Source organism: Oryctolagus cuniculus, chromosome 11 (assembly GCF_051225735.1).
Source record: "Oryctolagus cuniculus isolate XC-2025 breed Fujian yellow rabbit chromosome 11, ASM5122573v1, whole genome shotgun sequence".
NCBI classification, from domain to species: domain Eukaryota; kingdom Metazoa; phylum Chordata; class Mammalia; order Lagomorpha; family Leporidae; genus Oryctolagus; species Oryctolagus cuniculus.
The window spans coordinates 26995287-27021025 of NC_142877.1; the positions used below are offsets into that span (position 1 = coordinate 26995287).

The 25739-nt window shown below is 47.9% G+C and overlaps 1 protein-coding gene and 1 long non-coding RNA gene across 2 annotated transcripts in view; one reads left to right on the forward strand and one right to left on the reverse strand.

The window, feature by feature from the left end:
- Positions 1-9543: 9543 nt before the first annotated feature.
- LOC149123391 (uncharacterized) lies at positions 9544-14730 on the reverse strand. Its single transcript, XR_016216636.1, has 3 exons — positions 14582-14730; positions 12757-12821; positions 9544-9802 (listed from the first exon to the last, which is right to left on the reverse strand). It is a non-coding gene; the product is annotated as an uncharacterized LOC149123391 (long non-coding RNA).
- A 67-nt stretch (positions 14731-14797) lies between these two features.
- Positions 14798-25739, forward strand: part of PSMF1 (proteasome inhibitor subunit 1) — a 40758-nt gene continuing 29816 nt past the window's right edge. Inside the window, exons 1-3 of the mRNA XM_070051979.2 lie at positions 14798-15066; positions 21086-21238; positions 22968-23050. Of these exons, the coding sequence (XP_069908080.1) occupies positions 14938-15066; positions 21086-21238; positions 22968-23050 (365 nt within the window). The 5' untranslated portion in view covers positions 14798-14937. The remainder of the gene's footprint in view (positions 15067-21085; positions 21239-22967; positions 23051-25739) is intronic.

The window sequence follows — 25739 nt, forward strand, 5'->3', positions numbered from 1 at the left end:
ATGGACATGAAATCCTGTAGTCCATATTTAATGTGTTGGCTTCCTTCACTCAGTTATGATGGTGAGATACAACCATATTGTTGGATGAAGGATAGGCTCACTCGTTGTTTATTGCATGAGTATCTCACAATTTATTCATGCCACTAGTACTGTACTTTAGAATTGTTCCCAGTCTGGGGCTATCATAGATACTATGATATTCTATGAATACCACACACACACACACACACACATGCCTTCTGGTACACACAGAATTCATTTATGCTAGGTATAATCCTAGGAGTAGGTGCTGTGATCGTGACATAAAGCTGCCACCTGAGATATCAGCATCCCATACGGGTGCCGGTTCAAGTCCTAGCTGCTCAACCTCTGAGCCATCTCCCTGCTAATGCATCTGGGAAAGCAGTGGAAGATGGCTCAAGTCCTTGGGCCCCTGCACCCACTTGGGAGACCTGGAAGAAACTTTCAGGCTCCTGGTTTCAGAGTGGTCCCGCTCAGGCCATTGTGATCATCTGGGGAGTGAACCAGCGGATGGAAGACCTCTCTCTGTCTCTCTCTACCTCTACGTCTGTATCTCTGCCTTTCGAATAAATAAATAAATTTTTAAGAAAAAAAAAAAGCACTGACATTGCAACACTGAACATGCATGAACATGGATTACACCCATTTTAGGGATGAGAACATTGAATGTTGAGTCAGTGTAAAGAATGTGTGACTTAACGTCTGTGAAACAGGACGGTCCTAAGAACCTGATGGGGCACACTGTTGGGATCAGTGTGAGAGAGACTGCTGGAGGGACTAGGAGCTTGATAACAGCAGTCCTACAGTGAATCAACAGGAAGAGAAACAGCCTTAGCCAGAGGGAGGACCCCTGAGGGCACAGATGGATGGCCCTAATGCACTCCCGCCCTTCCAAAAAGCCAGAGTCCTCTTCTCCTACCTAGGTGAGTCTCAGGTCTCTACCTCTGTGGGGGCTAAGAACCAAGAATACCCTCACAGTAGGTTTGAAGCTCAAGTGAGATCATAGGGACGTTCATTCATTCATTCATTCATCTATTCACATAACCAAAAAGTGCACCTACTGTGTGCCAAGGAGGCCAAGTTAATTGGACAAAATATCTGCTCACATTGTCGAGTGGGAAAGAAACAAACTAATGAGATAATGAATGACTATGTAATAGTGATCAAGGCTGTGCCTGCTTTGTGGTGGGTGGGACATTTCCTTCAGAAAGATTTTGGGACGGCTTTGTAGACCAAAAGGGCTTCACACGTTTGACAGTCATTCTTATTCTGCTTTTTTCCCCAATTTTTCTTCTCTAAAAAATAGAGGTCAAGACAGGACACAGGATAGTTAACTTAATTATCTATCCTCTTTTTAAAGATTTATTAATTTTATTTCAAAGGCAGAGTTTCAGAGAGAGGGGGAAAAGGGGAGAGAGACAGACAGAGAGAGAGAGATCTTCCATCTGCTGATTCACTCCCTAAATGGCTGGAACTTCTTCCAGGTCTCCCACATGGGTGGCAGGGGCCCAAGCACTTGGATCATCTTCTGCAGTCTTCCCAGGTATGTTACCAGGGAACTGTATCTGAAGTAGAGCATCTGGGACTTGAACCAGTGCTCCTAGAGGATGCCAGTGTCACAGGCAGTGGTTTAACCCTCTGTGCCACACATTGGCCCCTATTCTGCTATCCTCTTAAGCCTTATTAAAATTTTAAAATTAGTACAGTTTATGTTTTTTTTTTTTTTTTTTTTTTTTTTTTTTTTTTTTTTTTTTTTTTTTTTTGACAGGCAGAGTGGACAGTGAGAGAGAGAGACAGAGAGAGAAAGGTCTTCCTTTGCCGCTGGTTCACCCTCCAATGGCCGCCGCTGCAGCCGGCGCACCGCGCTGATCCTGGCAGGAGCCAGGAGCCAGGTGCTTTTCCTGGTCTCCCATGGGGTGCAGGGCCCAAGCACCTGGGCCATCCTCCACTGCACTCCCTGGCCATAGCAGAGAGCTGGCCTGGAAGAGGGGCAACCGGGACAGAATCCGGCGCCCCAACCGGGACTAGAACCCGGTGTGCCGGCGCCGCAAGGTGGAGGATTAGCCTATTGAGCCACGGCGCCGGCTAGTACAGTTTATGTTTAATAAATTTATCCTGTGTCTAGCAGTGTTCTAAAACTTTTTGAAAATTAAAAGATAATTCACATACTAAAAAAATTCAGCCTTTTAAAAGTACACAATAGAGTAGTTTGTGTAACCATTGCTACCACCTAATTTCAGAACATTTTCATCATCCTACAAGGAACCTCCATATTAAGAATGTATCCTAATGCACACTACAGCCTCTGGGTGATGCTGATGTGTCAATGAGTTTATCAGTGGTAACACATGAACCACTCTGATAGCACACTCTCTCTCTCTCCCCCACACCCATCACTTTGCTTTTCAAATAAATAAGTAAATATTTTTGGAAAAAGAAAATTAGACAATTTACATAACGTAATATGGATTCCCTGGAAAGTGGGATCTCCCCCACCGCAAGGCTTACTATTCTTGCTGTTTGTTGTCGTTGGTTTCAATGACTTTTCTGAATGAATTCTCAATTCCGTATCCTTCTGTGTGTTCAGTACAGAAATCTCTGCTCATTTACCTCAGTGGTCAGCTAACAGCTGGGCAGAGACTTCCTAGAATGCCTGTAACTAAGAAGTTTCCCCATCTCTGTGTTTTGAGGCACACTCTCAAAACTCAGCCAGGTAATCCATCATTCTACCTTAGTCTTCACAGCCCCCCTCCCCCGACTTTTATATAAATAAATAAAAAAAAATCTTTAAAGAAAAAAAACAAGTCAGCCAGCGGTAGGAGCTTAGGGCTCTCATGTCTTTCCTGTGTATGTGCCTGGCCCTGGCATGTGTATGACCCAATACACACACACATGGCCACATCACAGCTTTTGAAAGCTCCTCTGGGACATCTCATTCCCCATGTTTTCTTCATAAAGCTATTTGGTTCCCCCATGGTGTGCCCTAAGTGTCATGCCCTACCAAAGCAGTCCCAGAGCTCAACAACTGCCTCAGAAGGTTTTTGACAAAGGCTCCCAGTAAAGAGGCAAAAAAAAAAAAAAAAAAGGCTCTTCAGGCTGGGTAAGCTCAGAGCCAGTTAAATAATGACAGCCGTGCAAGTGGGCTCTTCCAGGCAGCCTCCGACGGATGCAACACAGGCATTTTCAAAGAATGTGGCTTTGAAGGAGATTCCACCTTGCGCTGCTTCCACACTGCTAGAAGCTCATTTCCAAGGCTCCCACAGAGCTGCCAACAGGTGGCGGGGGGGCAGGTAAGAATGCCACACACGTGGTGTTCTCACCAAGGTTCAGCCTGCCTTCGTGAAGAAACAACTCCTCCACGGTGCCAAGCCTTTGGTTAATTTCAAGAGTCCTGAAAAAAGTTGATTCTGTCCATTTTGGCCAGTTTCCTTGTTTTTGTGGAGGTGAGAATTTTTGGAAGTCTCACTCCACCATTTTCACTGATGTCAGGTATGGTTTATTTAATTGCACCAGTGACAGAAGCCTGGGAGGCAGGAACTGTTTTATTTTGTTTAGCTAGTACCTCCACTTGGCAGAGCTGAAGTGCCCTGCCCAGGTCACATGGCCGCCACGCAGTGGAGCCAGGATTCAAACACAGAGTTTGATACTAGGGGCTGGTGCGCTCACTGGCTTCTTTCATATCCCCAGAAAGAAGAAAACAGTGCTGGCTTTGGGGGTCGGAACTCTGGATTCAAGACCACTTTGCTGCTGCATCACTCACAGCATGAGTGTACCCTGCTCTTTGCCTCAATGTCCCCATCTGTAAAATGACCTGGTTGGCTCTCAACTCCTATTCTCTCCCAAGATTGTGGGTTACCCCAGAGCCTACAGTGCCCACCAGCCACCAGCTGGGCACCCTGGATGGGAGCCAGGCCTGGGATCTGCTCTACAGAAGACGCCCTGTCCACCCCAAGGCCTCACTTTGTAGACGGCTCTGGCTCAGCCAAGGCACCTCAGGGCTTTAGGGAACTCCAGAGTTGGCTTCTGCCAGCAAGGACTGTCACTGACCACAGGGTCCTTACTTAGCTGTGCAGTGGAGCCCAGATGACCAATTCCCCTTCTGCTTCCTGATGTAGGCCTCTCACGGTCAAGGTGAGCCAGGCCAGGAAGGGGTAGGCCTTGCTTCATCCCTCTCTCCTCCCACTTCTGTTCCGTACCTTAACTCCTCTTGCCACCCAAGTCTGCAGAAACCCAACCCTGCTCTCATGCTATGGGATACAAAGTTTTCTTAAAATTTTTCCCAAGTCCTTTCCTCGACTTATAAGACCCTACTGATAATATTTGGCTTCCTAGTTACTCCTCTGACCTCATCTCCCACTTCTCGCCTCCCTCCCTGAGCTCTGGGCACAAACACCAGGCACACCCCTACCTCGGGGACCTTGCATCTGCTGCTCCTTCGGCCTGGGACATCATCTGGCTACTCCCCACCTCCTTCAGATCTTCACTCAAACCTGCCCTGTCAATGAGGCCTTCCTTGGCCTCCAGAATTAAAATGTGCCCACCTTACTCCCAACCCCTCTTACTCCTGCTCACTCTGCTTCTGTCCTTAGGATGATTTTGTTCCAAGAACCAATAACTTGTGTTTTTGTGCCCAGACTCCTTTGAGCTGTCCTTCCTTTGCTGACCAAGCACTCCTAAGCACTGCAGCCCTCTGGGAGGTCTTGACAGCTGGGCCCTCCCAGATGACAGCTCCACCTTTGGTACCACTGAAGGGTCTGGCACGGAGCAGGGTGCCATGGAGAAGCAACCCAAAGCAGGAGAGCTTGCATTGCTGCAGATGGCATGGGATGCTCTAAGGGAATGGTGGTGCAGGGTGGCCACCAGGCCACAGACAAGGCAGGAGGAAACACTGCCACAGAGGAAGAAGGCCTCTGCTCCCTTTGCACCATCCTCACCAACTTGGGGTTTGACCCAGTGATTGGGAAACTCTTCCTTTTCTCTTGCCAAAGTCCAGCCGGCCCAGGACTTTCCACCAGGCCATGTGAGCAAGGTGGAAACTATGGTGGTTCTGGATGGGATGAAGCTTGCATGCTGGGCACTGGACCTCATCCCGGCCATGTCCCTGCTGGCCACACCCATGCCACCTACTGCCAGGCCAGTCCCAGAGTCGCTGCGGCCTGGCCAGCTTGGCAGCCGTAAAAGTGTCCATGAAGTGGAGGAATTGGGGTCATTTAGGGGTCGGCTGATTCCAACCCTCCTGGAGAGATGAGCAGCCCGCAGCTGGCCAGGGCAGGACAGCTGCCAAGGTCACACATGTGGTCAACACACACATGGCTTTAGACAGACCTGCGTTTTGACCCAGCTTGTATTGACCTTCAGAGTGGCCAAGGGCTGTCACCTTTGTGACCCTCAATTTCCTAATCTAAGGTGATGTAGGGGTCTCTCATTCACCAGGTTGTGACGACGATGACGTGCGGCAACACACAAATGACAGGTGCATGATCTGGCTACACTCAGCATTTGGTGACTCCTAGAAGAATCGGTGTGGAGCCCTAAAAAGAAAGGTCCCCGCTGGCTGGGTGCAGCCTTACTCGAAGCACGCCACTCTCCCAGCTCACTTCATCTCCATGCCAGCTCTGGGGGTGCTACAGTTAGTAAGCCCATTTTACAGATGAGGAAACTGAAACCTAGGCAAGTCGAGAAGTGCTCCACTTCCCCCAGAGGAGAAGCCTGGAATTTCTGGGCCAAAACAAACTGCAGACAAAACTGCAGCAGACCTGCATGAACCCTGCCCAGCTCACTGTTCTGCACCTCTTTGTAAATGGCAGGTAACCAACAGATGCAAAGGCTGTGTTATCCGTTAGAAATGACTTCCCTCCCCTCTGTGGAAAGAACTAGCTTTGCTTCCATTTATGATTCAACTCCTTTACCCCATATAAATTTGTCCTTTTTAAATGTTTCCTTTGAACCAGTTATAACATCTGTCTGTGCCTTCATTACTTAATGAGTGAAATAAAATTGTTATTACGTGCCCATTTTCACAGCTGAGAGTCACGATTTTGACCTTTTCTTGGAAATTATCTTTTCACTGGGCCTGAGAACTCCGTGCCTGAGACTTACTGTAATCGTGCTGGAAACCAACCCTCCCTTGGCTCCCCTGCTCACTGCCAGTGCTCAGAATCCAGCCCTGCCTTGAGGAACCTTCTAGATACCTTCAGGCAGGATGCAACTATCAGCCCCGATGCAACTATCAGCCCCCTGCTTATAAATGAGCAAAGTAAGGCTTATATAATAGGGAAAACAACTTGACCAGGTTACACAGTTAAAGCCAGCACTTCCTTCTTCCCGAGCACTGTGTGGGGTGTGATGCATGTGTATGTGTGTGTGCATGTGTGTGTGTGTGTGTGTGTACTACCTCTGGCTAGACTGTGAATTCAGCTCCAGGGTACAGAGAACATATTTGCAAATAGCCTGGTACTTGATGGGGGCCCAGGAGATGCTGTGATTAGAGCAGGGCCTGAAGGCCTTGGCAGGTGGCTCCAGATCTGGGATCGAGACTGGAGCCACACAGCTGGTGATGTCTCTGGCCTCCCCAAATCCCAGAGGACAGACCACACCCCAGGGGTAGCCCTCTTCTGTCACTTTCTAAGTCTCCCTGAGGAGACATTTTCCCAGGGCCATCCTGCTTGTAAGCTATGGAGCCAGGACTAGAAGCCAGGACGTCTGACTTGAGAGCCTGTGTGCTACTGCCTTCCAGACCTGGACTCTGAGACAACTTTGCTCTCAGCTGTGTGACCCTGTGGAAGTTATTTCACTTCTCTGAACTACTTAACCTCTCATTGAAATTGCTAAAAAAATGCAATTAGATGATGTGTGCCTACTGCCAGACACATGGTAAATCCTCAATAAATAGGAGTTGCTTTCCAAGGCCTCATTATTTCAAATAATGAGCCACCGCTTGGGAGCCCTGGCCAGGACTGTGGGAGGCGCTTGGTTGACATCATCTCCAGGAATTCACCCAACAAGCCTTGCAGGAGATACTACTGGAATCCCTCCTTGACAATCCGATAAGTCGTTTGTCCAAAGCTGCATGGTCTGAAAGCACTGAGACCGGGATGCAAACCCAGGGTGCCCGAATCCAAGCCCTAGATCCTCTCCCTCATTGTGCATTGGTTACTTCATTCATCTACTCAACAAAAATGCACTGGCACCTACTGTGGGGCCTGGTGGTGTTCTGGGTGCTAGAGGCACAGCAGTGAGCCAGATATGCAGTCCTGTGCTCACCAATGGTACAGTTTGGGGAGAGTGAGACGAAGCTGCTGGCCTTCCAGAGTGAAGCTGGTGACCCATGCGCCTGCCTGACCAACATGGGGCAGCCTTGGGGGCTGCAGCTGTGCAGGTGTGGGATGGGGCAGGAGCAAGTCTGGGAAAGGATGCAAACACCTGCTGAGGACAGGGACAGTGCAGGAGGAGGGTGGCCTCTGGTGCCAGTGCCGACTTCAGCTTTGGAGGGGTAAGGAAGAGCGAAATGACAATGGAAGTAGTTGCGAGCTTCTAGGAAGTATTCGGGGAAATGCTATGTCTGGGGGTACAATTATTTATGCAACTATCCCATCACTTGAACCTCCAATTATAATTGGTGTAACCACAAAGATCATTGCAAATGCCGACAGTGACAACTACATTACAGATCCAGTCATCTCCCAGCAAGGGCCCTGGTTGACTGAACTCAGCTCAGATCAAGAGACCTTGGACAGTTCTACTATTCCTCAGAAACAGATGCTCTGTGCCCCTTGGGACTTGGGTTCTCTGGGGACTGTCTCTCCCTGAGGTCAGCGATGCTCAGAGCCAAAAGCAGTATTTCCCAGTGTGAAGGCTGACATCACTGTGGGCACAGCCTGCTGGGGGGCTCCAGGCTAGGGCTCCCCGATCCTCCTGGTATAAGAGTGACTCAGAACGAAGGAGTGTGTGCTTCACTTTGCAAGGCTGCCCTTTGCTGGTATTTTGGGTGGGCACTGGCGCTCTCTTGTGGCCTGCCTTGTCTCTGCACAGGTCCTCTGGGTGTCCTCAAGACCCGAGCGGTTTCTACACCCAGACTAATTGTCTCCACCCTGAATGCTTTTCCTTATACCTATGCTTTCCTTTCCCAGGAAAATTGGATATCCACGCACAAAAGAATGAAATGGGACCTGTACTCACATCGTCCCCCCAAATTAACTCAACATGGATCAAAAACGTAAACATAAGACCTAAAAGGATAAAACTCAAAATCATAAAGCAACAGAGATTCACACTAGATTAGCAGTGATTTCTTAGATATGGCATCAAAGACACAGGCAGCAAATAAGAAAAGTAGACGAATTATTAAAATTAAAAATTTTTGTCCAAGAAAAGAAACAGTAAAAAGGTAACCTGCAGAAATGGAGAAAATATTTGCAAATAAAATACCTCATATGGGATTAACGCACACACACGCAATCCCTAAAACACAAACAATCCAATTCAGAAGTCAGCAAGAAGCTTGAATCGATATTTCTCCAAAGAAAACATAAAAATGGTCAATGAAAGATGCTGAGCATCACCATCAATAGGGAAATGCAAATCAAAATCACAATGAGAGAGCACTTCACACCTGTTAGGATGGCAACTACCCAAAAACCAAATGTAAGCACTGGCCAAAAGTATAGAAACTGGAACCTCAGTGCGTCAATGGTGGGAATGTAAAATGGTACAGCCACCAGTGGAAACCAGTTTGATGGTTTCTAAAAAACTAAAAATAGGGGCTGGTGCTGTAGCACAGTAGGTTAATCCTCTACCTTCAGCGCCACTATCCCATATGGGCACCGGTTCTAGTCCCAGCTGCTCCTCTTCCCATCCAGCTCTCTGCTACGGCCTGCGAAAGCAGTGGAGGATGGCACAGGTCCTTGAGTCCCTGCACCCACATGGGAGACCCAGAGGAGGCTCCTGGCTCCTAGCTTTGGATTGGCATAGCTCTGGCCATTGTGGCCATTTGGGGAGTGAACCAGTGGATGAAGACCTTTCTCTCTGTCTCTCCCTCTCACTGTCTGTAACTCTACCTCTCAAATAATTAAATAAAATTTTTAAAAAAGTAAAAGTATGGGCCAGCACTGGGGCATAGCAGGTAAAGCTGCCACCTGCAGTGCTGGCATCCCATATAGGCACCATTTCGAGTCCCAGCTGCCCCACTTCTGATCCAGCTCTCTGCTGTGGCCTGGGAAAGCAGTAGAAGATGGCACAAGTTCTTGGATCCCTACACCAGCGTGGGAGACCTGGAAGAAGCTCCTGGCTCCTGGCTTCTCATCAGCACAGCTCCAGTCATTGCGGCCATCTAGGGAGTGAACCAGCAGATGGAAGACCTCTCTCTCTCTCTCTCTCTCTCTGCCTCTGCCTCTACCTCTGTAACCCTACCTTTCAAATAAATAAATAAATCTTTAAAAAAATAAAATAATAAAAATAGAATTACCATACAATCTGGCAATGCCTATTCTAGGTATATACCCCCAAAGAAATGAAAGTAGAGTCTTTTTTTTTAAAAGATTTATTTATTTTACTTGAAAGTCAGAGTTACACAGAGAGAGAAGAAGAGGCAGAGAGAGAGAAAGAGAGAGAGAGAGAGAGAGAGATCTTCCATCCGCTGTTTCACTCCCCAATTGGCTGCAACAGCTGGAGCTGCACCGATCCGAAGCCAGGAGCCAAAAGCTTCTTCTGGGTCTCCCACGTGGGTGCAGGGGTCCAAGGACTTGGGCCATCTTCTACTGCTTTCCCAAGCCATAGCAGAGAGCTGGATAGGAAGAGGAGCAGCCAGGTCTCGAACCGGCGCCCATATGGGATGCCAGTACTGAAGGCAGCAGCTTTACCCGCTACACCACAGCACTGACCCCCAAAAGTAGAGTCTTGACATTTATTCATGTTCATAGCAGCATAACTCACACAAGCCAGCAGGTGGAGGCCGCCCAAGTAGCCATCATCGGATAAATTTAAAAAAAAAAGTGTTATACCCAAACAATGGAATGCTATTTAACCTTATAAGGGAGGAGAATTCCGACTCAGCTGCAACATGGATGAATCTGGAGACCATTATGCTGAGTGAAAGAAGACAATCACGAAAAGATGAATAGAATATGATTCCACTCATACGTGCTATCTGAAGTAGACAAACTCATAGGGACAGAAAGTAGAATGGTGGTTGCCCTAGAGTGCAGGGTGGAAAAATGGAGGGTCATTGTTTAATGGGCACCAAGTTTCAGTTTTTGCAAGATGAAAAGGGTTCTGGAGATAGACGGTGATGATGGTGGACAACAATATAAATGACATTTTAAGAGTTTTTACTGCGGCTGGTGTTGTGGCATAACAGGTTAAGCCACAGCCTGCAATGCTGGCATCACATATGGGTGCCAGTTTGAGTTCTGGCTGCTCCACTTCCAATCCAGCTCCCTGCTAATGTGCCTGGAAAAGCCCCTGCACCCCGTGTGGGAGACTTGGATAAAGCTCCTGGCTCCTGGCTCCTGGCTTCAGTCTAGCCCAGGCCTGGTGTTGTAGCCATTTAGGGAGTGAACCTGTGGATGGAAGCATTCTCTCTCTAACTCTGCCATTCAAATAAATAGATAACACTTTTCTTAAAGTTCATACTTAAATTAGTTAATAGGATAGATGTTTTGTTATTGCATTTTACCAAAATGTTAAAAATCTTAAAAAAAAAAAAAACAGAGCTACCTTAAAATTCTCTTTCCAAAAATAAGTTGTCTTTTCCAGGTACCCAGTATGCAGAGGACAAGGGGAATGGGAAGTCCTGGGCAACAGTCTGCCATTTGGTCGAAGCAAAGAACATCATTAGTCACATAAGTCTTCCTGGAGTGGGTGACGTGTCTGGCTGACAGAAGGCCAAAGGAAAGGAAGAATCCCAATGTTGAGTGATAGATATCAGTGCCTGTCTGGGCCCTGCCCCCTCAAACTCATTTCTTCATGGTTTCTAGGGAGACAGGGAACTTAGAATGTCCACATTGCTGTCACTTGGTGACCAGCAACAGATGGCTGCAGCCACCTGCCAGGTTCTTTCCGTCTTCCTGGGCCCTCGTCTCTGGCATGGGCTCTGTTCTGCCTAGGTAGCAGGGGCCCATCCAGGGAGGCACCTGCCACTTGCTTGTCAGCCACTCACAAGTCTCACAGGGCAGCCTTGGACTCGCTGGTGGAGGTAAGTCCACACAAGGTGTGGGATTGCAAATCTCCAGCCCAGGTTCCTACCCAGGGAGGATCCTGGGGCCAAGGGAGACAGAACAAAACACAGGAGACAGAGCTCATCTCATTCTTTCAACATACAGAGCTAGCACCTACTTCCTAGCAGTTGCTGGGACACAAACTTTTTAAGGTATAGCTCACCCTTAGTTGGGAGAGAGAGTCCAGAGGAGCCACCATGGCAACGCCCTGTTCACTCCTCAGTAGGGATCTCTAGGCACCAAAGACTCCTTTCTTGCTTGCTCTCAATTCTGCAACTACCTGCCGAAGGGCTTTGTATGATCCCAGAAGCAGCTATCTACCTGTTCCAGACACAGGTGTCGGTGAAAAAGCCCCAGCCGACTCCCTCAGCTGGGAGCTGGGAGATACATCCTGTGCTGCCTCCAGAGCTCCCAGCAGGAGTGAGCTCCAGTTGCCCACAGAGTGGCTGGGCTGGATCACACCCTCCCTTCCCTTCCCATCTCATGTGCCCTCTCCCCTACTGCTACTTCCTGGACTCTGCTCCCGAAGAAACCCGCACCAAGACAGAATTAGAGAGTGTAACAGGGAAGCAAAGTTCAACGAGATAACGGCTACAATCAGGATTACACAGAGTGGAACCAAGGGTGGCAGTGAGGGAACTGTCTGCCCAGGTGCTGGTGTCCAGGGGTGTACATTGTCTGTTTTTTAAAAAAAGCCTTATAATTAGTAATAAAACTGACCAAATGTCAGTGTGCTTTTTATTGCCACCATGAACCAGAGAGTCTAATCAACTTCAATGATAAAATTCTCCTTTCCATTGAGACTGACGGCTCTCACTGTCCCAGGCGCATCCCTTGGCATCCCACTGATGCCAACTGCACAGAAGAAAGAAAAATTAATTGTAGGCCAAAGAGACAAGGGGAGGCCTCACTCGGAAAGCAGCAATGACCTTTTGATCACACAGAACCAGCTGCATAACACACTCCGTGCCTGAGCGCATGCTCTTCCCTCTTACCTTTTGGTCCATAATCCAGTCCCAATCTTCCATCCACGTTCTGTACAGTCAGCCACCTCCTCCTCTGGGAAGCCCTCCCCGACCCCCACTCTGTGTTAGGTGCTTGCTGTGTGCTTACAGAGGCTCCTGAGTATCCCGTTATTAGGGAAGTTTTCACAGTGAGTTATCTTTGTATTTTTTTTACCACTAGACAGAGCAAGAGCCATAGGAACAAGAATCAGCTGGCTCGTAGCACGCATTTGGGAATAGGGCTGCCATTGCACAGGCATCTTTGTGCCGTGCATAGCCTGCTCCATCATCCATGGAAGTCCAGTCTATGAAAGTAGGAATGAATCTGTAAGAATTTTCCTTAACTGGGGAAGGACATTACAAGCAGAAGGAACAGAGCAAGCAATATCAGTGAAGCTGAAAGCCCAAGGCTTCTCAGTGGAAAGGATAAATAGCTTTACAGCACAGGCAGTATGCCTCAGATAGTTCTGTCACTACCAGCTTTAGCTTTAGCATCAATCAGAGTGCAGTCAGCTTACCTGTCTGCATCTCACACCTGCTCAGCCAGAACCTCAGCAGATGGGGCTCAAAGAACCTGGAAACCCTAGGACCACAAAACAGGAGAGGCACAGGGTCAGCTGACAAAGTGAGCCCTGGACTGCAAAGGGGGAAACTAAGCCAAGAATTCCTTCATGCAGTATTCATGCTTTGTTCCTCTCAGTAGGTGTGCATTGAGTGTAGAAGCCACCCAGGGGCAGCTGTGCATAAGACAGACATGGTCCCTACCACCGCTCTGTCACAGTCATTTAGGAAGACATTTTTTCCCCAAAAAAAGCAATAAATATCTAAAGTAGTATCCGGTTATGATGAATGCTTTGCAATAAAGAAGTCAGGGTAAGGGTTAAAGAAGTTTTTCTGGATGAGGTGGTCAGGAAAGCCCCCTGCTGAGGCTGGGGGGTGGTGAGGGAAGGGGCTCCTTAGAATGAAGGAGCAAACCATGAAGATGTTTGGCGAAAGAGCATTCCCAGCAGAGAACGCAGTACAGTCAGCCCTCTGCACCTGCACCTATACTGCATCTGCAGATCCAATCAACTGCACATGGTAAAAGAAAAAGTGCATCTGTACTGAACACACAGACTTTTTTCTTGTCATTATCCCCTAAACAACACAATGCAATAGCCATATACATAGCATTTACACTGTATTATGTATTATAAGTCATCCAGAGGCAAATGAAGATGTGTGTGGATTCCATGTAAATACCACACTATTTTCTATAAGGGATTTGAGCACCCATGGATTTTGGTATCTCAAAGAGATCCCGGAACCAATCCCCCTAGGGACACAAAGGCCTGGGGACATGTGTTGAGGCTCCCATGTGGTGGGGGAGCCTGGTTAGGAGGCAGCTGTAATGGTCCAAGTGTGAGATGCTGGAGACTTAGAACAAGTGGAAGTGCAGGTGGTGGGAAGTGCAGATGCAGAATACATTTTGAGGGTTGGGCCACATTGGATCAACAGCAGAGGGGAGCCAAAAAGTATGGCTGCCCCCAGCACAGGGGATGTGGGTCCAGATGGAGAAGATGACGTCAGCAGAGCACTGAGCTGGGGCAGGGGCTGGCAGACCACGGGGGAAGACTTTGCTCTTCCCCGAGGTGGAAAGGGAATCCTGTGAGGTCCTGACCTGTGTCAAATGAGTCTCAGGTTGCAGACTGCAGAGGAGCCCACAGCAAGGCAGGGTGAAGGGGGGCAGTGCTGAGGTTGGGGCTATCCAAGGGAGAGCCCACCATGGCATGTACGTGAGGAAACTACATTGATTTGAGTAAAAGCACTGACCGGACTTCAAGAAATGATAGAAATCACGAAGGAGAGAGGCAAAGAAATGACTGAAATTCGGTAGTGGGTCAGGAGTTTTGGCTCTGAGGGCAGAGCCAAGGCTTCTGGGAGAAGCGGCTTCAACCCTTTGTCATCTGCCAAACGGGCTGATGGAAAAAATGGAACTCCCTCGTATAGTTGTTGAAGGAGCTATGCAAAGGTTTGGGTACAGGATGCAGCTCACAATAAACACTTATAAAGGTTATCCCAGGAGCCAGACTGTGGGTTTCCAGAACCATCCAGGCCACTCGCTGGACGGCTGCGTTGCTTCGGTCAAATGGTCCCTCTGTGCCTCGGCTTCCTCGTCTGTGAGATGATTATAACACTAATACCAACTACCTAGGATTGTTCAGTAAGTGAACACAAGTAAAGCGTCTAGGCACGGCACGGCACACGAGCTAACAGTTACTGCGACTATTCCTGGGCCATATTCTCTAGCTTCTTCTGCACTCGAGCACTCCCCCATTTGCGGATAGGGAGACTGTGACTCACAGGGAAGCGTTCCCTCCTCAAGGTCGCAACGCCAAGGCTGTAACAGACCCTGAGGGCTGTGGAGGGGCTCAGGAGACTCTGGCTTTGAAGCGCCGCTTCCTGCACGCGCGCTCCCTGGAGGAACCATTCAGCATCGCGCTAGCGTTTCCCGTCCGGCGCGCCTTGCGCCGCTGCGCCGGCGCTTGCAGTTACTTCCGGCAGCTGCGTCCCACCCCTGGGCGTCTCCATTTTGGCGCTGGTGGAGTCCCGGGCAGAGCTACGGAAAAGCGGAGCCGAGGTAGAGCTCGTCGCGGGGCCACGCCAACTCACTGCACTCTCCCCGTTCCCTCCTCTCCCCGCAGAAGCTGCGGACGCTCATGGCGGGCTTGGAAGTACTGTTCGCCTCGGTGGCGCCGGTCATCACCTGCACGCAGGACGCGCTCATCTGTTTCCTGCACTGGGAGGTGGTGACCCACGGCTACTACGGCGTGGGTGCCAGCGACCAGGTACGCCGCGGAGCCCGCCGGGGTGGAGTGGGAGCCGTCCTCTGTCCGGAGGCCCAGGGCCCGATCCAGAGCCCCTGACCTCCCCCCTCCCCGGGGCATGGCAAAGCTGTGCCAGCCCAGCCCGGCGTCCCTCCTAACAGCTGGTGCGACATTGATTTGTAAACTGAAGGACAGCAACTCGTTTCAGCACAGCCCGGCAGTCTCCCAGACCTGGAGTGTACGGGCCTCGCACCGAGACAGAGGGGCCGCCCCCCAGGGTTCCTCTGACCCACCTGCTCCCCTCTGTGAACTCCTTACCACGGAGCTGCGAGGTGGGGCGCGTGGGACAGCACACCCAGTACTGGCCCGCGCCAGGCATCCGGATCCAAGCACAAGTACGGGCGTGAGCTTTGCCCTTTCTGCACCCCTGTGCAGGGGCCCAGAGTGCGCACCCGCCCTTCATCCTTTGCTGAAGGACCCAGGCTGGTCCACTTGCCACTGCCCCCTGCAGCTCAGCCTCTGCCTCAGGGAAACCCCTCCACACACACACACCCCTTGGTGTGAGAATTGGGTAAGAGTGCCTCCCAACATGGCCAGCCCCTTCTGCCTCTTCAAAGCTTGAGGCCTGGCCCCTTCTGCCTTGTCATTTCCTGGCTCCTCCATCTGGAAGGCCTGCAGCCACACTCCACTCACTCCTCTGGTAAGCAGCTCTGGGCACTGAGAGCCCCAGGCCCGCCCCTCCCTGTCAGGGTCCTGTCCCTGTTGCACCCAGGAGCGACTCTGAGGAGCAGGCCACCCCACACCTTAGATCTTGTGGTGGGATTTCTTCCTTCCTTTCATTTCTAACTTTAGTTCTGGAATCCTCTAATCCTTTTTTAGTTTCTCAGATTCTCGTCACAGTCTAACTAATTTTCCTCTGCTGACACAGCTTAGGGCTCCCTCCAACTGGCTTTATGCATTGTGCACACTTAGCCAGCTTATGCTCCTAACCCCTGCCACTGCTGTCCCCATTCTTCTCTATCCCTTGTGACCAAGGCCTAAAACTACTATACCCACTCCTGCCTTGCCTCCATCAGCGAGAATCAACAACCGGCGTGCCTTTCTGGCTCCTGGTTTTCAGGCCTCAGGTCTCTCACTGGGGCCCCTGGGACACACTCAGCATCCCCATGCCCACTCCCAGGTTCACACAGACCCCGTCCTCACGCGGGCTCTAAGACCGGAGATGAGACTGGAAGAGAAGGGCCGGCCTCACTCTCACACACAGAGCAGGAGTTGTCTCTTCCCAAACGCACCCATCCCTGCTCTGTCCCATCACACTGCGCTTCTTTCCACTTGCCGTGCCTTTCAGCATCTTAGACGTTGGGACCAGCTGGAAACAGCCCCCTCCCCCGAGTGTCAGGCTCCCCTTCACACCTGGTTCCCCAACACAAGCACCGTCTCTACTTGCCCCACTCTGGCTTTCTGATCTTTGCCAGCCCTTTCACTGGCCCCGGAAAGTTCTCCCAGAGAGCTAGTGTGGAGGCTGGTGCACGGGGCGCTGGGGTTGTAGAGTGACTTGGTTTTGACTTTGATGTTCCCCATTGGTCCTTGGCTCCCCCTGCCCTTTGCCCTGTCCATCAGAAGAAATAGGTCTGCCCTGCCCTTAGCCCTCCCCAGAGACCTTACTCCTTCCTCACGCCCAGCTGGCTGCTTCCACTCTGCCACACTCTCAGAACCCGGGACTGTGTAGAAGTACCTGCCACAGGTACGCATCAGTGCTGCAGGTTCGCCCCCACCGCCCATCCCCTCGCATTTCCTCAGCACCCATCTCACTTTGACAGTTTATATAAATGGGTTTGTTCACACAGGAGAGTGCTTCCTTCCAGTTGTCATCTTCCTCTTGCCCTCCACCCCAGGCCCGCAGAATTGTAGGTAAAATGTGCGGAAAGAATATAATCTCATTTTTAATATTGTTTTCCTGAAAATAAAGATCCTTGACCAATTCCCAAAGGTCCATGTAATTCTCTGTTCCTGGTACTATGTGCTGTGGGGCTCCGCAGGCCAGAAACAGATGTGACAACTTTGGGGAGGCCAAGGAGCCTGGGGGATGGGGGTTTTGGAAGGCCTCGCCTACTGTCCCCCATCCCCCCATGGCTGTTTAGGTGACAGACTAGACTGTGGTGTAGTTTTGCTGCGTTTGGCCTTTTCTCAAGCACCACGAGGCTCAGTTGCGCTGATCTCTCCATTCTGCCACGTCTGCTCTCGTTTGGAGCAGAAGCTATTGGAGAGGCATCGTTGCTGTTAGTTTATTAAAGAGCAGGTTTAATTTTCTAGCCTGGGGCCAGCACACTGGACTGAGACCGGTAGTGTGTGCCAGGTTCAGAGGATGTTTGTGTCGCCTCCAGCTACCTCCTGCTCCCCACCCTTATGGGGGTGATAAGGGGAAGAAGGTCCCAAGAGCTTGTTCTTGACTATGTGTCAGCAGTTAAATAGAAAGTTGTGCTGTCTGCTTTTCTCTTTGGTTTTGCCTATTCTGCTATGTAAAACTTGGTTGGAAGAGCTGTGCTGCAATTGACTTCAACAAAAATCCTGTTTTTGAATTTGGATTTCCTTCTTAAAGTCAGTGCTACTCCCCATTAAGAGCTTTACAACCATGACAGGTGATTTAGGTGGCAAGAGCATAGAAATGGTCAAGGACTTCAGATAGAGAATATTGTTTTCTGTTGTAGAAATCTAAGCATTTTAAAGAAAGAGAAAATGCCCAAAATGATCCTTTTGAATTTCTTTGCATTTAGTTTAGCCCAGAAACACTGGAGTGAACTCATGGCCATTAAAGAATGCTTCCATCCCCAGGATTTTACCTGGGAAGTCAATCAATCACCTTTATTCTCTTGAGACTGGTCTGGTGGGCATGGCTGGGAAAATCTCCAGTTATAGTCTGGGTAGCCAGGAACTCTGAATTTCAAGCAGCTCTGCACCTGACTGGTAATGACCATGCTTCAGTTTTTCATTCCAGTGAGTTAAAGCACTTGATCTTGCACTGGCTGCTTTCCAGCTTAGCTTTCTGGGACACCTGATATTTGACCTCAGGGCCCAAAGGGTAGTTGAGTGCTATGTTTGGCCTGATAGCACCGGGGCGTGTCCCTCTCAGTCCCATCTCTGCTTTCAGGGGAACATTAGTTGCTCTGCAGGGCAAGGCATGAGCCTTACCTGACCTGAGGGACTCTCTCTTACTCTAAAAACCAAAAGGGATGGGATGGTCAGCAGACCAAATGATTTTTTTTTTAATTTTTTTATTTATTTGACAGGTAGAAATATAGATAGTGAGAGAGATACAGAGAGAAAGCTTCCATTGGTTCACCCCCAAAATGGCCGCTACGGCTAGCGCTGTGCCCATCCGAAGCCAGGAGCCAGGAGCTTCCTCCAGGTCCCCCACGTGGGTACAGGGACCCAAAGACTTGAACCATCTTCTACTGCTTTCCCAGGCCACAGCAGAGAGCTCCTCAAAAAGGGAGCAGCCGGGACTAGAACCAGCGCCCCTATGGGATGCTGGCATTTCAGGCCGGGGCTTTAACCTGCTGCGCCACAGTGCCGGCTCCCCAAATGATTTATTTCAAGAGAGAATTCTGGTGATCCAATGCTATACGTGGAGGATATCATGTAAATGAAAAGACCCTCAACAGGACAAAGCTGAGGCATGTCATCAGATCCCTGACTCACAAAGCAGACTTCACGTCCACCACGCCTACTGTGGTGCTGGAGGCCTGTCCAGGGTGGGAGGAGGCGAGTTTCTTTTTCCCACTTGGAAGAATGGTTGATTAGTTTCACTTTTGCTTTTTGTTACTTTGATTTCTCAGCTTCAGGCCTATGAATTTCCTCATTATTGAGCCAGATTTTCATCCAGGCCAGTTGCAGCATCCACTACCTCCAGGGGATTCCTGAGCACCAGCGGTGGCCAAAGCGGAGAAGCCAGCTGCTCCCAATTCGTGTCCTCTGCTGTCCTTGGTGTAAAGTTCAGATTGCTGGGCTTTTGTCTTTTGCCCTTGGTCTTCATCTTTGGCCCCACTTGGCCACCCCTCCCCCTAATATTTTCAGTGCAACTGCTCGGTGTTGTGCGGTGCAGATGTCCAGCCATGGAAAATATATAGCGCATGTTTCTGGGTAGTTTAAAAATTTTCATATGAATGATTCTGGACTGTGAATCTCATTTTAAAAATTGTCTTTAAAGCATTTTTTTTTTACTTTTATGTATCATGTTACAGTTAGCTCTTTGTTCCTTCTGACTAATATGTGGTATTCCACTGTAAGCATATTTTGCGTTTTACCTTCCTTTTTTTCCTGCTCTAGCCAAGGTTATGCTAAAGATCCCTTGGCATGTTCCCTGTGTGTCTATACAGAATTTCTTCCAGGAGCTAGGATTTTGGTTCATGGAATATTGGCTCACCTAATGACGCTAAATATTGCTTGAGTGCTCCCCAAAGAGGCTGTGTGAGTTTAAATGCCCGCCGGAGTGCCTGGGGGTTATTCTCCCGACACCCGCATAAACATCCGGCAGAAAACAGAAGACGCATATGCCCAGTCCTGTGGGGTAACCTGCAGGTCTATTTCAGCCTGTGCTCCCCTGATGCTAGTAGAGTTGAGCTACTGTTTGTACTTGTACACTGTTAGTTGCTCTTGTCCTTGGTCATACTTTGCTAGTTTTAGGGTTCCCAACTTTTTATTATTTGAAGGTTGTTAATTCCTTTCCTTTGTAGCCAAGGAAACTGTCTTCCTCTCCTGTGACTGCTGTTAACTTTTTCTGTAGAGCCTCTCATGGAACAGAAGCTATAAATTGTAACTGTCTTTATGGCAGCATTTTTTTTTTCTTTCACAGACCTTCTTTAAGAAATCGTTTCCTCATGGAGAATTCAATGTATTCATTTCACAATAGAAACAGTTGGAGAACATTTCTCAAAGTTTAGTATGTAAAAGGAAAGCCCTAGGATTATTAACAAGGAAAAGAAAGGAGAGCATTTCAACCCACAGTCAGAAGCATTTACACCCACCAGGCTAGCCAGGCTTAAAAAGTTTTGGAATCATGACATTGCAGACCATGTGGAATGTTTGTGGCTAATGAGTGGGCAGATAAGCACCTTTTGGGTAAATGATTTGACTTTATCTTATAAATCGAAAGTTCTTCCAGGCATACTCTAGAAATTCATCCACATGTGTACAAGAATGTTCAGAGCAGCATTGTTGATAATAGCGTAATCAATAACCTGGACGTGTTCCTAATCTCCAACAGTGAGTGTGCAAGTCGCAGCACACTCACCAAGAGCTGTGACTATGAATCAGCCATAGTTAAATTCATGGGCATGGGTGGCTGTCAATAAAAAATGCTGAAAATGATGTCATGTACACAAATCTAAACACACTGTAACGAGTGCATATCTGTGGTTGCATGCATATTAATGTAACTCTAAGGAAAGCACTGTTTAAAAATCGCCCTTGAGGGGAAAGGAGGGAGAGTCGCTGGGGTTGGCTGCTCAGGGCCTCAGCAGTAGTGGTGATGTCTGTTTCTCCAGCAGCTGGCAGCTGCACAGGTGTCTGTTCTGTAACTCTCTTCCTGTCTTGTACAGATGCTCTGTTTTGTGTTTACAGGAAAATTATTCAGAAGTTTTGTTTACTGCATTTTCTTGGGGTTTTGGGGGGCTACCTTAGTATGTATAGTTGTAATCAACACGTTAATGACCCAAGGTGCAAACCTTTGATTTAGATTTTCTCAACATCCTTTGTTAAGGTTGGTTGGCCTTATTCTTGACAGGGGCTGAAGAAAGGATGTTTTATCAAACCAAGGCTGCAGGTTCTAGTGCAGCATCGTAAAGACAGTCAGATAGGGGGAGAGAACAGGAGAGCAGGAGTCCAGAGACTGAGGTCTTATGCCTCTGCTTTGCTTGTGATCTCAGACATGTCCTCGTAGTGAAGTGAGGGGTGGGATTTGATTGCTTTTAAGGTCCTCTGTAGCTCTGTGTTCTTAGGTCATGATCTTTCTCCTTTCAATCCTGTTGTCTTTCTTTTCCAGCCAAGTCCCGATGATAAGAAATCAGAACTGCTGCCAGAGGGGTGGAACAGCAATAAAGACCTCTATGTGCTCCGTTATGAGGCTAAGGATGGGTCCAGAAAGCTCCTGGTGAAAGCCGTCACCATGGAGAACAGCATGATCATTAACGTGTTGGTGAGTCTCCGAGACACTCGGGGGTCTGCTGAAGGGAGCAGGGCTGGGAACGGCCCTTTTGAAACCTGCATGGATCCAGAGCTGTGAATGTTACAAAATTTTTACCCAGAAACCTCACTTCTGGAACTTCATACCAAAGTGAGAACTCTAGATAAAGCTTCGTACACCAAGATGTCCACTGCCTGGTGTTACCAGGAAGGACTTTGTATTAGTGGAGAAATGGTTAAATGATTTAAGGTGAACCCATTAGAGGACAACACAGGTGAAGAAATCTCATAACCCAGTGGGCTTATTTTAGTTTCTTTAAGTTAGCTGAGTTCTTGACTCCTTGGAGGGCTCACCCTCTATATTTCCTGTGCTGGAGCCTTCTTAGCCCCCAGCCTACCAGTAACTCACCCCCTCCCGCATTCCTTCAGCCTGGCTGGATCCCTTCTCTTATTATTATTATTTTTAAAAGATTTATTTATTTATTTGAAAATCAGAGTTACAGAGACAGAAAGATCTTCCATCCGCTGATTCACTCCCTAAATGGCTGCAATGTCTGGAGCTGGGCCAATCTGAAGCCAGGAGCCACGAGCTTCTTCTGGGTCTCCCACATGTGTGCAGGGACCCAAGCACTTGGGCCATCTTCTGCTGCTTTCCCAGGCCATTAGCAGGAGCTAGGTCAGAAGTCTAGCAGCAGTACTCGAACCAGCACACATATGGGATGCCAGCACCACGGGAGGTGGCTTCACCCACTACACCATAGCACCAGCCCCCAGCTCAGCTCATTCCTTCTCAAAAGTTCCACCACAAAAAGTTGGGGCCCACCTAGCCACCACCGTCTACCAGAAAAATCTTAACTTTGCCTCTTTCTCCATTTTGTTTTCCTGCTTGGTACTCACCCCATCTTGTAATTGTGTACATACTTGTGCTTTGCTCTAGTGTCTGTGTCTGTCACTGACTGTAAGCACCTTGAGGGCAATGGCTTTATTTTTGTTACATTTTTGTCTTGGTTTTCCATGTATGTTCATTTAAAACTATCTTGCTAACTGTGTTCTGCACTGTGCTTTTTCAATATGGTTTGGCCTTTACATGGACTACATACAGGTAAATTTCATTGACTTTAACTACTGGGTACTAAGTATTCCTGTATCCCTTTCCCTTTTGGTGAACATTAAGGTGCTATATCAGACAGAGTCCTTAGTGGCAAGTAACAAAATCCCTTGAGGTTAGTTGAATCTTTAGAAAGTATGTAGTAAAGGAGGGGTAGGGCTCATTGACCCACATAAAGGTCTGGGCTTCCAGGAACAGTGCTACAGAAACCACTGCTACTGCCACCACTTCTAGACATCAGGTACTGGCCAGGGCTGCCAGTGTCTTTTCTTGTCAGCCACTAATGTGACCCCTGCAGCCTCAGCTGCTGTCCTCCTTAGCAAGATTTCTGCCTGCCTCGCTTCTCCATGTTGCTCACCTCCAAGTTGAAGTTGTGCATCTGTTTGGTACCTCAATGACGTGCTGTGCCTGAGCTGCCCAAAGGCTTGGGCATTGGGTTTTCTGGCCTCAGAAAGAAGTATCCCTAGATCAGAGAAGTCCCAAGTTTTACAGGAGTATCATAGATTACAAACCATCCTTTTAGTAGTATGTGTCTTTGTGAACATGTGAGTGCTTCTCTAGGTTGAGTATTTAAGTGTTGTTCCCTCACTCCCAGTCATTAGCCCAGAAATATCCCTGTCTTTTGTTTTTCTAGGAATATGGCACACAGCAAGTGGCAGACTTGACTCTGAACTTGGATGATTATATCAGTGCAGAACACCTGGGTGATTTCCACAGGTACTTCTAAATGCTGTCATTTCCTTGGGAGTAGGAAGAGAGATTTGGTGGCAAGATGTAAGATTGGGTTAGAGATGTCCATAGATAGTTGAGGGATGTTAGCAGAACTTTTCCTTCCTGGGCACAGTCACTTCTCAACTCTGTCTTCCATTTTTAATTTTCTGGAAGAGAAGATACACATAGGAAATGCTACAGGAAATGAAAAACAATCGAGAGCCCATGAGCTGCTATAGTGGCTTCCGGGTAGAGTCCAGGCCTCACCAATTGGAGGAAGTGTGCTTAGTCAAGTCTCCACGCCACCCTCAATTTCTTTTAAAGCAAATGGGTTGGCAGCAAAATTCAGCAGGAAGTGCAGAGTTCCCATATACCAACTTGCACAGCCTTACCTGTGGTCACCTGCCAGAGTGGGACATCTGTTACAATCAATGAACAAACCTACATTGACGTTTTTGTCTCTATCAGGGCTCACTCTTGTCATTATACTTCCTGTGGTTCTGATACATTTAGACTGTATCCACTGGAATATGATGTAGTGGTTTCACTACCTCAAAACTCCTCTGTGCTCCATCTAGTCATCATTCTCCCAACCCACCCAGCCCTGGGGAGCCACTCACCTTCTTACTTTCTCCATTGTTTTGCCTTTTCTAGAATGTTGCATAGTTAGAATGTGATTCCATACAAACTGTCTTCCAAAATGGCTGTACCATTTTACATTCCAAGTAGTAATAAATGAGAGATCCTATTGTTTCACACCCTTGCTAACATTTGATAGTGGCAGGGTTTTAGATTTAGGCCATTCTAATAGTGGTGTCTCATTGTTTTAATTTGCAATTCCCTAGTGACATATGATGTAGAATATCTTTTCTTGAGCTTATTTGCCATCTATATTTCTGAACAAAGGTTTCCTTCAGGTCTTTCCTTCTTCCTTTTTAAATTGAGTTGTCCAATTTCTTGTTGAGTTTTAAGGGTTCTTCAGATATTTTATATAACAATCCTTTATCTGATGTGTGTTTTGCAAATTTTTTCTGCCAGCCTGTGGATTGTCTTCTCATTCTTGACATCCTAACCTTTTTTATTGAGGTGGATTACAAAAATACCCAACAAACACCCATTTAGCCATCATGTTGATTGACCAATTGTTAACCTTTTTCCACTTTTGCTTCATTTTTCCATATTCTTTTTTGTTCTTGAACCACCTCAGAATTATTTGCAGACTTTATAAGTCTTTTTTTTTTTTTTTTTTTTTTTTTTTTTTTTTTTGACAGGCAGAGTGGACAGTGAGAGAGAGAGACAGAGAGAAAGGTCTTCCTTTTGCCGTTGGTTCACCCTCCAATGGCCACCGCGGCCGGCGCGCTGCGGCCCGCACCGCGCTGATCCAATGGCAGGAGCCAGGTGCTTCTCCTGGTCTCCCATGGGGTGCAGGGCCCAAGTACTTGGGTCATCCTCCACTGCACTCCCGAGCCACAGCAGAGAGCTGGCCTGGAAGAGGGGCAACCGGGACAGAATCCAGCGCCCCGACCAGGACTAGAACCCGGTGTGCCGGCACCGCAAGGCGGAGGATTAGCCTATTGAGCCGCGGTGCCGGCCCAACTTTATAAGTCTTCATCCCTAAGTATTTCAGCATGTATCTTAGAAGGACCTCCTCCTACATAACCTTAATCACACTTAGGGAAGGTAGCGTTGATACAGTATTATTTAATATACAGTCCCAGTTCAGATTTGTGCAGTCATCCCAGCAGTGTTCTTTATAGCTAGTCTTTTGGTTTTTTTCCCCATCTGTCCAAAAATCATACATTACATTCATTTTTGTCCCTAAATCTTTAATGTAGCACAGTTTACTAGACTTGTTTTTGCTGTTTTTCAAGGCCTTGATATTTTGAAGACTTGGGATCCAGTGTGCAGGATTTTTCACGTTGTTTGCACATGCGCAGATTCATCAGATTGCTTCCTCATTTGCTTCAGGTTGAACTACATCTGTGAGCGCCTGTCCTCAGGGCTTCACATCGGGGACATGATATCTGTCAGCCTTATCACTGGTGCTGTTATCTGCCAGATTTCTGTAAGGCGTCTGTTTTCCTCTATGTTTGATAAATTATGAAGGCTCATAAAATCTGCACATAATTCTCAGATGACTCAAGAACACAAAGGAATATAGAAAAATTAAGTAATTGATATTACAAGATTATGAATATTCTGTTTCACAATGGTCTTTTGCCCTGTGATTTTAGCATCTATTGGTTATTCTTGCCTGAACCAACTTTTACAGGGATGATTATAAAATAGTAATTTTGTGTATTTATCATTCTTCCTACATTTTTAATTAGCTCTTTTTATATAAACATACAAGAATTTACTGTTCTCCCTGTCCCCTTTATTTTTCATTTATTAAACATTAATGTGTATTCTTGGATTTGGAGTTCTCTTTTTACTCACTGTTGTAGTCATTTCTGTTAATGTCAACGTTCAGGTTGTCCCAGAGTTTACCAGGGGGAGGCTCTTCAGTCTGGCTCCTTGGATCTCCTGATGTCATCTTCTGGCACAGTAAGATGTTCTGAGCTCACCTTGTCCTTCCCTTGCTCCTGCTCTGGCATCAGTCATTTCTCTGAAGAGCCGTGATGTCCTTTAATGGGAAATCGTATTTAAAAAACAAAATCCGGGGCCTCAGTGTACTCACTAATATTAAGGTGCA